The 9,547-nt window shown below is 55.9% G+C and overlaps 5 protein-coding genes across 5 annotated transcripts in view; 2 read left to right on the top strand and 3 right to left on the bottom strand.

Annotated features, from left to right (window-relative positions):
- H310_04411 (hypothetical protein) overlaps window positions 1-159 on the top strand; it is a gene marked incomplete at its 3' end in the record, with an annotated part of 2,402 nt that extends 2,243 nt beyond the window's left edge. The window contains exon 7 of the mRNA XM_008868740.1: window positions 31-159. Coding sequence (XP_008866962.1) covers window positions 31-159 — 129 coding nt within the window. The remainder of the gene's footprint in view (window positions 1-30) is intronic.
- Window positions 160-162: 3 nt separating this feature from the next.
- Window positions 163-1,780, bottom strand: H310_04410 (hypothetical protein). Its single transcript, XM_008868739.1, has 4 exons — window positions 1,601-1,780; window positions 1,424-1,549; window positions 734-1,354; window positions 163-665 (listed from the first exon to the last, which is right to left on the bottom strand). Exons 1-4 carry the CDS (start codon window positions 1,724-1,726, stop codon window positions 279-281), a joined length of 1,260 nt encoding a protein of 419 aa, XP_008866961.1. The 5' UTR covers window positions 1,727-1,780; the 3' UTR covers window positions 163-278.
- Window positions 1,781-2,479: 699 nt separating this feature from the next.
- H310_04409 (40S ribosomal protein S20) lies at window positions 2,480-3,062 on the top strand. Its single transcript, XM_008868738.1, has one exon. The coding sequence runs from the start codon at window positions 2,618-2,620 to the stop codon at window positions 2,984-2,986; it is 369 nt and encodes a 122-aa protein (XP_008866960.1). The 5' UTR covers window positions 2,480-2,617; the 3' UTR covers window positions 2,987-3,062.
- Window positions 3,063-3,656: 594 nt separating this feature from the next.
- H310_04408 (hypothetical protein) lies at window positions 3,657-4,545 on the bottom strand. Its single transcript, XM_008868737.1, has 2 exons — window positions 4,286-4,545; window positions 3,657-4,229 (listed from the first exon to the last, which is right to left on the bottom strand). Exons 1-2 carry the CDS (start codon window positions 4,529-4,531, stop codon window positions 3,702-3,704), a joined length of 774 nt encoding a protein of 257 aa, XP_008866959.1. The 5' UTR covers window positions 4,532-4,545; the 3' UTR covers window positions 3,657-3,701.
- Window positions 4,546-4,745: 200 nt separating this feature from the next.
- H310_04407 (hypothetical protein) lies at window positions 4,746-8,445 on the bottom strand. Its single transcript, XM_008868736.1, has 16 exons — window positions 8,377-8,445; window positions 8,252-8,320; window positions 8,116-8,204; window positions 7,983-8,058; window positions 7,860-7,925; window positions 7,237-7,812; window positions 7,066-7,165; window positions 6,949-7,013; window positions 6,671-6,853; window positions 6,471-6,621; window positions 6,288-6,424; window positions 6,144-6,238; window positions 5,995-6,091; window positions 5,879-5,935; window positions 5,743-5,829; window positions 4,746-5,699 (listed from the first exon to the last, which is right to left on the bottom strand). The coding sequence occupies exons 1-16, from the start codon at window positions 8,416-8,418 to the stop codon at window positions 5,484-5,486; spliced, it is 2,106 nt and encodes a 701-aa protein (XP_008866958.1). The 5' UTR covers window positions 8,419-8,445; the 3' UTR covers window positions 4,746-5,483.
- Window positions 8,446-9,547: the final 1,102 nt, after the last annotated feature.

Here is a 9,547-nt window from a genome sequence, read left to right as displayed (position 1 = left end):
GGCCACACCATAGGGTAATGGGCAATTCAGTTGGCGCTGTGTTGGAGTGGCAAGTCGTTGGCGATGGTCGGTTTGGCCTCGAAACGCGCCCGGTCAGATCCATCGAGGCAGGGCGCCAACGATGCTCGGAGGGATCGAGACATCCATGGGAACAAATAGACATTTGCGCAATGGTTGCATGTTAAATAAGTTAGTGAGTTCGAGAAAGAGATGAGTTCGGATTGTGGGTTATAGAGGAGGATTCATAGAGCGACGGGCCAACACATTCGAACGGTCGACTATGGCGTCTTGGGCAGGCTGGCCGAGAGGGTTTCATCGGCCTGGGGGGTGGTTTCCTTTGGGTCGGGGCGCACCCACGTTTTGTTTTGGAAGCGGGGACGCGGGTATCCAAACCCGTACGCTCGCGGGGCCAGCGACGATGCGGGACCTCCACCCGGGTACGGCGTCGTTTGGTTGTGTGGTTCGTTGGTCGGGTCGGCTGGATCTCCATTCGCCTTGGCGTCGCCTTCGGCCGACGCAGTCGTCGGGTTGACCCATTTGTTGTTGAAGCGACGAGGGGCACCCGCTCCATGGGGCATGCGGGGCTGGTACGGGCCTCGCGGCATGCCTGGATAGCCAAACCCGGGCATGTGGTGCGGCGGCGGATACGGCGGGTACATAAACTCCTAGATTGAAAAAGCCCATCAGCCCATCCATTCAACATTTCCACACGGTTGCGACGTCGAACACGTACTGGTGGAGGCATGTGGTACGGAGGATAGCCCTGGAACATGGGCGGAAATGGATATGGCCCACCTCGCGGCCCATGGCCACCGGGACCAGGAGGATATCGCAAGTCACTGCCTTTGGGGTCACGAGCGGGACGCTTCGACGGCCGTTGATCACTCTCTTCAACGTCTTTGTTTGATCGAGACGAGCTGTCATCAAAATCGCCGCCACTTTTTCGTTTGTTGTTGGTGTCGCGAGATTCTTGCCGGGATCGATTGTCACCCCTCGAAGCAGCAAGGTCCTTTTTGTCCGTCACGCGGCCACCCAGTCGCTCCGTGATGGACAGCTTCGTGGTCGTCTGTCGAGAGGATTGTGCTGCCGGCTTGTCAAGCTTCTTCTCTGGAATCCCGAAGCGCTCCGACCGAGATTTTAGCGCGTCCTTGAGATCTTTCGAGCTGTTTCCGATGACACGAATCGTACTGCTGGTTTTCCCAGACACTTCGACGGTGGTAGACGATGACTTGACGCCGGAGAGATTGACGATCTTCTTGGGAGGCGCAGCATTTGCCGGTTCCTCGGACACAGGTTCAGGAGACGAGGAAGGGGGAGAAGGCGAGGGAGATGCTTCAGCAGCAGCATTGGGCGGCTACACGATGCAGATCGTGAGCATGTTGTTCGGATCGAATGGTGTCGAGGTGTGTCACCAAGAGCCTACCTCAAGGAGCAAGGTATAGATGCACGCGACGGCGGCTTCGGCGGATTCTGCACCCATAAAGTCAACCATCTCGTCATGGATTTCCTTCATCGTTTTTTGGTTCCCGATCATAACGACAATGTATTCCTGCGAACGACGTCGATAAGGTCCCGTCCACCCATCACGCGAGGAACATACCGCCATGACACCCTCAACTTCCTGTTCCAATACTTCGCTCAGCTTTTCCACGATACGCTGCTGGAATGCAGCCTTCGCGTCGGCGTCTACGTGCCCGACAAAGTTGGGGTCGTATGGCGCAGACATCTTTGTCGCGCGGTGGGGGAGGTCCGAATGAACGTGGGATGTGGGGATATCGCGTGGTGGAGTTTTATCTCCCCCGAAACGTACGTTTAAAATCTAGGATTTCTTCCGTCTTCCCTTTACTATGGAATTTTTCTTCTTTCGAATTGAATTCCAAAAACGTTAAAGAATAAAACGTTATCATCTCGAAGGGATGGTTGCGATGTCCCAACCGAACGCGATGCCGCGGCGCGACTTGGACGTGGATCAGAGGGCACAGGCTCACACTCCACGCTTCCGTAGTACGTCTGCCACCGTTGCATACCAGCTTTGTGTCGCCATGCATCGTCGCTCCATTTTGGAGATTGTCCTTGAAAGCGGACACTAGTGTGTGGGTTGATGGAGGCAAGGACAACATCGTCCTGAGCGAAGAGTCCCAACTCTCTTCCGCCGCATCTGGAATGCCTACCGTCCCTGCTTCCGTATTCAGTACCGAGAGGTTGTTGCACAAGTTCATGACCCCAGTCATGGTACGTGCTGCCGCAATGTGTCGTCCAAGTCTGTGACACAATCATGTTTCTGTCAGTTGTGAGTCCTTGCGGTGAGCTCCGGCTTCCCGCCGACACAGTAACTTGTTTCACGCACTCGGGACGGCCGCGCACTTGTCAGCCGCGGACGATGACCTTTTCCTGCCACTCGTGCATCGTTGGCGGCCGCCGCCGCCGACAGGTGCCATTTGGACCGATTAAGTGCGCCCTGGATTGAGGTCCAAGCGTACTTTAGCCGCGTTTTAGCACTCTGATTGGTGAAATTTCTAATTGGCCACCAACAGCGCGTTCTCCCCATCGCGATGGCATTTTCGAATCGCTCGGATTCAGGTTACCGCCGCATCTCCGCCACCTCGATCCCCGAACCATGTCTGTGCAAAAGCCCACCAAGCCCACCGGTTTTGAAGGCGAGGAATCTCGCATTCACCGCATCCGCATCACCTTGACGTCGCGCAACGTGAAGAACTTGGAAAAGGTCTGCGCGGACTTGAAGAAGGGTGCTGTCGACAAGAACCTCAAGGTTGCCGGCCCGGTCCGCCTCCCCACCAAGATCTTGCGCTTGACCACGCGCAAGTCTCCTTGCGGTGAAGGTACCAACACGTGGGACCGCTTCGAAATGCGCATCCACAAGCGCATCATCGACTTGCACTCGCCTTCGGAGATCGTAAAGCAAATCACTTCCATCTCGATCGAACCTGGTGTTGAAGTCGAAGTCACGATTGCCGACTCCAACTAAATCGTGTGTCTTAATCAATGCTTCACGGAAGGACGACGCAGATGCCTGTGTGTCCTTGGCACTTTTGCAACGACCATCTCCATTGTTCTTCTGTTCTTGCCACTCGTGGTGTCGCAAAACCCGAGCGCTGTCCTCAATTTCCACATCTACAGTGGCATCCTCGTCATGAGCCCGCCATTCGAGAGTATACCAGGGCGATTCGGATCGTTGCGGCCAGGACCTTTCATTCGGTTTGGGCAGTGGACGCCAGATTCCGCTGCTTGTTACCTGTGTGTGGCTATGAGCAAGATGTGCGGCTGCCCCACACTCTTGATCTTTGGGACCTGTCTTCTGGTCGGCTTGCATGACGCGGTGATCGCACCGAGCTTGCTTCGTGTGGAGGCGACTGGTGCCCCTTCACCTGATTGTTTCGAGCTGTGGACAAGCAGAACGACGCGGTGGCCCTGCGCAATACACCGTGGGCATGCTTGACTCACAAGACTTCTCTGATTGCCGAGCGCACATGGACCAACGCGAGAAGGACACACTCCATACCCAGCACTTGCATACCGTCATGGAACGCTGGACGTTGTGCCTTTCGGCGAGAGGAAGAGTCGATGGCGCTTAGAATTCGAGTTGGTACGGGTCGAAGGAAGCCACGAGCACTCATCAGGCACAGCTGACGTTGCGATGGAAGATGCATCGGGGATCGAATTGATAACGTTAAGGTGGACTTCTATTTTGGGGGAGGCGGCCGGATGATGGAAAACTGATCGTCTGTTCGCGCGTACGCGTCGCCACCTAAGCGGCCGACTAAATGTGTGAGAGTCGTGTCGATCGAGTTGCCGTCGTGGCCAAGGACCGCGTTGTCGACGGCGATGTGGACGACGTTGAGGAGCACGACGCGGCCATTCCCAATGTCGAGCGTATCTCGTAGGGTGCATTCAAAGCGCACGGACGAGTTGGCAACGCCAGGAACGCGGACGACGGAGCTGTGGACGGTCTTGATGGCGAGGGCGTCGATCTCGCTCGTTCCGTAGGGGTAGTCTGCGCAAGTAGCGTTCATCGTGGCTGCCATGGCGTCGCTGACAACGTTTACGACGCACTCCTTTGTTTCGAGCAGATTCACGACGGTGTCCTTGTTCTTGCGATGCGGACCTGGATACACCTGCGTGACGGCAAAGATGGGCGGGTCAACCGACACCACAGTGAAAAACGAGAACGGCGCGAGGTTCGTCACGCCTGCTCGGTTTATCGTGCTGATCTACATGTAGGATGAATGCCGACGCTGTCACAGTCGCGGTCGCGCCGTTGACGTACCCAAGCAATCGGCCGCGGGACGACGCCGCCCGTGAGGAGCTGGTACAGCGTGCGTCCGTTGCAGGACGCCGGGTCAAAGTGCGTCGCGTCTGGAGGCTGAGCGATATCGACCGACGGGAGATCTGCGCTTGGGCACATCAGCGCAGCGCGTGGAGAATGCAGATGTGTCGCCGTTGCTGCCGTGGGGCCTGTTGATGTGATTCGAATGCCGATATGATGTGACTGTTCAAGGTGCATAATCCCCATATCTCACCAATGGGTCGACGGGTGGAACTTTATTAATAAGACGTCAAATCCTTCTTTGGAAATACATACACACTCGTCAATTTTATAATATTTCTCCAAAATGAAGCCAAACGTGCCTCCAACTGCTGGCCCACACACACGAGACAAGCGCAGCGATGGCGCCCCTTGGCCTCTCGGTGGATGAGTCGGCGCGACGGTGCGCTCTAGCGTTGTCGACGGATCGGCCACGGAGAGTCACGCTATCGGCAGTAGCATAGAAATGCATCGTTTGATCACGTCGGTTCAGCACGTACTACGAATCCTCCCGGCAAAGGCATGTCCTTCGCACACGACGCTAAGCTCGGCCTCCGTCGCGAAGCATGGCCTAGGCTAGGCCATCGCAGCTGCCGCCGGACCTGTGGTTCGGCGCTTGAGTGGCGGCATCGGGTCATGACGCGCTCTTGGTCAAATGACTTGGGGTATAAAACAATCCAATCCAATCATTTAACGCAATGTACAGGCAAAACGTTTTAATCGGATCGTCGTCGGGACGTTGTGGGGATGCCTTGGAAGGGCACGGAAGGCATGCCGCGATGCCGCGGCAATCAATGCCCGCGACCACACCGACTATGGGCAACGCATTGTGTCCACACAGGGCGAACCCCGTTGAACAACTTTGTGCGCAATGACATGGCCGTTGTCGAATTTGGGCGTCGACAGCACTTTCCATGCGGGCAATTGCAGCGGAATCCACGACCCGAGCGACTTGTGCACAGCGACAGCACGAGGCGGGTATCACGAATTGGACGATGCGCTCCATGTTAGTTTGATTCCAAGAATCGACCGTTTGCAGCACGCCACCAACGCGAATCGGTCACGACGACGATTCCCCGCGAAGACGTGGACGCCTTGAGACAATTCTGCGTTCGATGAGAGGGATGGGAGGGGGTTGCCGTGGTCGCGCCATCTTGGATTACGACGACGATGCTATGAGCGCTTCCAATGTGTTGTCGAGCTTGGCGTTGACGGTCTTGGTGTACTGCTGAAAGTCCAGTTCGACCCTCGACAATGTGTGCACGTGTTGCTCAAAAGTGTCACGAAAGAGGGTAGCCCAGCCTTTGGGAATGTCCGAAGCAGCTTTCATGTGGTCGTACACTTGGCCGAGACCATGCAGCGCGGGGCGAAGTGTCTGCGCCAGTATTTCAGTATTTCATTCGACATGACGGACCTACCTGCTGCACCCACGCGAGCTTTTCCATGCCTATACCTCGCACGCCATCCACAAGCCTCGCCGTGAGCTCCGCGTGAGCTGCAGCTCTCTGCACCCAACCGTGAGACCACCATGACGCATGAACATCGCATTCGTACATGTTTATATCCAGCCAATTCGGTCGTGATCGACTTGAGTTGGACATCGCGGCCCGCCTAGTTGCATCACAGGATTTTCGAGCATGTCCCTGCATCCGAAGCGGGCATTTACATACCTCGTACATGGCCAAGCGATTGAGATGCATCGTGAGAACCTTGTCCTTCTTTGGCACTAACTGCACGATATCTTGCGCTCGGGGCTCGCTTGTAAGTCTACTCTTCAATGTAAACACGCGCCATCGGTGCAGGATTTTGGTGCACGCACTTGGTCCCAGGGCCAACAGGGTGATGGCACACTGCGCTTCCGAACAAGGCCACTTCCTCGACCACCGCGCGAGTGGCTGTCGCCAATGGACTCGTCTGCGATTCACGCGATGACGTCGAGCAGAGTCGACTCGATGGATCGTACCACCGCTGCTAGGTCCCCGTTGTCCTTACGGTCCATCAGGGCAAGAGTTAGAGAATCCAGCCGTCGGACGCACTCTGACAACGCCGTCTCCAACGCATGGAGCCGATCGAAGCGCAGATGAGTCAGCTGAGGCACGTCTACGAGAGCTCAAGTAAGGAATAATCGACAATGCAAACGACGAACGTTCGGGGCCGATGGACGCATGATGGTCATGGATGTCACTGAGTAGCACTGCATTGCGATCGTGCATGACATCGGCGTTGTATCGCAGGGGCAGCTCCATGCTGCATTTCCTCTGCAACTGCCCCAACCGGCTTTCGACTAATTTTAACTCCTGAAGATCGCGGATCTAGTCAATCGCAGACATATCCAAGGTGTTGTACCGCCAAGAGAGCGCTCGGAACTGCAAACATCCACTTGTCGGGCTTGCCCTTGCTCTGATCCGCGCCGGCAGCCGCAGCGTCCTTCTCGCCTTCCTGCACAATAGCCACAAGGGATGACACGACATGTGCCAGGTCGTCATGGGAGTGCTGTCGCATGTGCACCGCTTCTGTAAGCATATCGACCTGTGCATGGCACGGTGCGTTCATCATTCGGTCCGATCACGTCGCCAGCGAAGACAGGAAAACGCGAGCTACCAACATCCACCGCTGCGATTTACCTGGCGCTGGAGCTGGAGGTTCTGCGCTTGTAGGAGTCGCACTCGGCGGGTCGATGGTACACTTCCTGCGCGAAGTTCAAGTTGTTTGCGATCGTAGGAAAGAAAGGACGGAGGCACCTTTTCCGTCGGGGGATGCATCCATCGCAGCGTCATGCAAAGCCATCAAGTCTTCCATTTTCTTTTTCAACGCTGCGTTTTCAGCCAAGGCAGCTTTGAGCTACCCCATGCAGCAATTGTGAAAAAAGCTCCATGAGGTGAATAAAGGAATCAAAAGTTCATCGGTCAGACCTTTTGAGTCGTCGCACTGGTTTGTTTGGCTGGCCCTTCGTGGGATGACGGCTGGATCTCAGGAGTTGAGCTCATGGTTGGAAAGGCACTTGCGTCGGGGAATTGCCGAGGAGGCTGCCGCCCATCACTTGACGAACTGAGATGACGTTTCATGTATGGCAGCGACGGCATCGACGGCGAGGCATCGCGTTGCGCTAAGTCGGTGCAGTCGCTGTTCCAACTCGGCCGAGGCGCGGTGTCTGTGGATGGAAGCAGGCGAGTGTTGTGTGCTTTCAGCATGTCGTCTGGCGATAGCGGCGGGCTATTTGTCTCAGGGTGTTCCGGCGAAGAAGGCTTTGCTGCCGATCGACGATTGCTGCTGCCGCGGGAGAAGGACGTGGCATGAAAAGCTGAGTCGGAGGATGGAGTTGCCAGCTCCCCACGACTATGGCTGCTGTTGCTACTGAAAAGGATCGTTGATGTGTCTGTGCGGCCGGGCTGTGGTGGCGTCGGCTTCAACTCGATAACTGGTAGGACGGACTGCGCGCGAACCTTCTTTTGCGACGACTTGATTTTGGTCAAGACGATGCGCATGGCCTGCACCATGCTTCCACTTACGAGAGCACCACACCAGAACTTCGGACCTGGTAATTGCAGTCCTTATCCAACACAAGGCGCTGCCAAGTTATCATGGACGGAGCACCGATGCGCTGGATGGCAACAGAGGATGGCGTCAGAATGCACGATTAAGTTGCAGATAAACTTACAGCCAACTCTGTCTCAATGACCTTCATAAAGTCGGCACGATACGAGTCTTCACTCTTTCGCAAAGTCTCCTTGGGCCTACATTGCAAGATAATGTTGGATCATCTCGCTCCGTCCAGCAACGAAAACTTGTACAGGTCCTCGGCTTTTTCAACTGCACGTGCTTGCTTCCGATCGTCTGAAAGTGCCTTGACACGCTCATATGCCTCGCTCGAGCTTGGATTCTAGGACACATATCATGATTGCGATTGCATCCCACAGAAGTTGTTGCCTTGTGAACAAGTTGCAGCCAGATCTTCTCTTTTGTGGTCCATTTCAGCTCCTGCAGCTGCAGTGCACTCTACGGGCATTGTCTGCGAGTTAGACTCCATCAGGCTCCTTTTATTCCTTGCGCACCACATTCGGCAGCTGAAGTTCCGACGCGAGTTTGTCTGCCATCGCGGACACTGCCGCCCCGCGCTCGTTCAATTGAACAGTTATCCGGTACGTCCTCTATTATCCGGACATCCACCGCAATCTCTCCCGGTTCGTGTTCCTGCACCAGAATGGCATGAAGCGTCCCGTCCAACTCAACCCCAACTCTCATGGAACGGCGTGGGCCACGTCACCGACGCCAGCATTGACCTAGACATTGCCGTGAGTTTCAACTGGATGTGCACGGAACTGTAGTGCAGGGCCAACCTCAACTGAATCGAGTGGCTTCCGTGTTGTTCATTCACCATTGCTAAAGCCGTGTGCGTGTCACGGCACGAATGCTGCCCCACGATGGATTACCGGCATGGCAAGGCTTGGCAAACTCTGTGGAATTGTCGCCGTGAGACATGATTGTCGGAAGGATCGGTCGATGTGGGCTCGGCGGCTTCCGGAACCGTAACTACTCGCTCCTGCTTGGACACCCACGCCCCAAAAATTGGACGTTGTCGCACCCTTCATAGGGCTGGCCACTCGTCAGGTGCACCTCATCTACGGACTGCCTTTGCTCACGTGGTGCCAGTGTGCGATGGGCAGGCCGGTGCGCAACATCAATGGCTGTCAAGGTTTAACGGACGAGATCAATGCAGTCAGACCATGACATGGGGCTTCCGTGCGTCCACCATGACTGTCCTTTGTCTGCCGGGAAACCACCATAACCGAATGCTCGTGGCAATTGCGCACATGTCCGAAGACGCCCTCAGGCGTCTTTGGTTTCGCTACCATGTACCATGCCGTGCAATGCCAACGTCAGCGTCGTTCAACATCTTTAGCCACCATGGACTACTACGTTGTGAACCCGCCTGTGATGGCGGAGGGCATAGGTAGCCTCATCCTCCTGTTCGTCTTGATGAACTGATCGCATTGTGCCGGCTGCAACCTGCTCGTGCACGACCGAATTGTGGGGTTTTCGCCGATCGAGCGGCTACTCTTCTACCCTTGCGCCATCGTGGTCCTCGGTATCGCACAAACCCACCTCGAGCACTGTCGTGACGGATACACCGCCTTCTCCGTTCAAGCCTGGCCACGATGGCACTTATGGGTGAGTGTGCATGGCTCGCGTACAGCGCGACCGACGTCCAGCTCGTGTGGGGAC

This window comes from Aphanomyces invadans, assembly GCF_000520115.1.
Source record: "Aphanomyces invadans strain NJM9701 unplaced genomic scaffold supercont1.7, whole genome shotgun sequence".
NCBI classification, from domain to species: domain Eukaryota; phylum Oomycota; class Saprolegniomycetes; order Saprolegniales; family Verrucalvaceae; genus Aphanomyces; species Aphanomyces invadans.
This window is presented reverse-complemented; position numbering and strand designations above follow the sequence as displayed.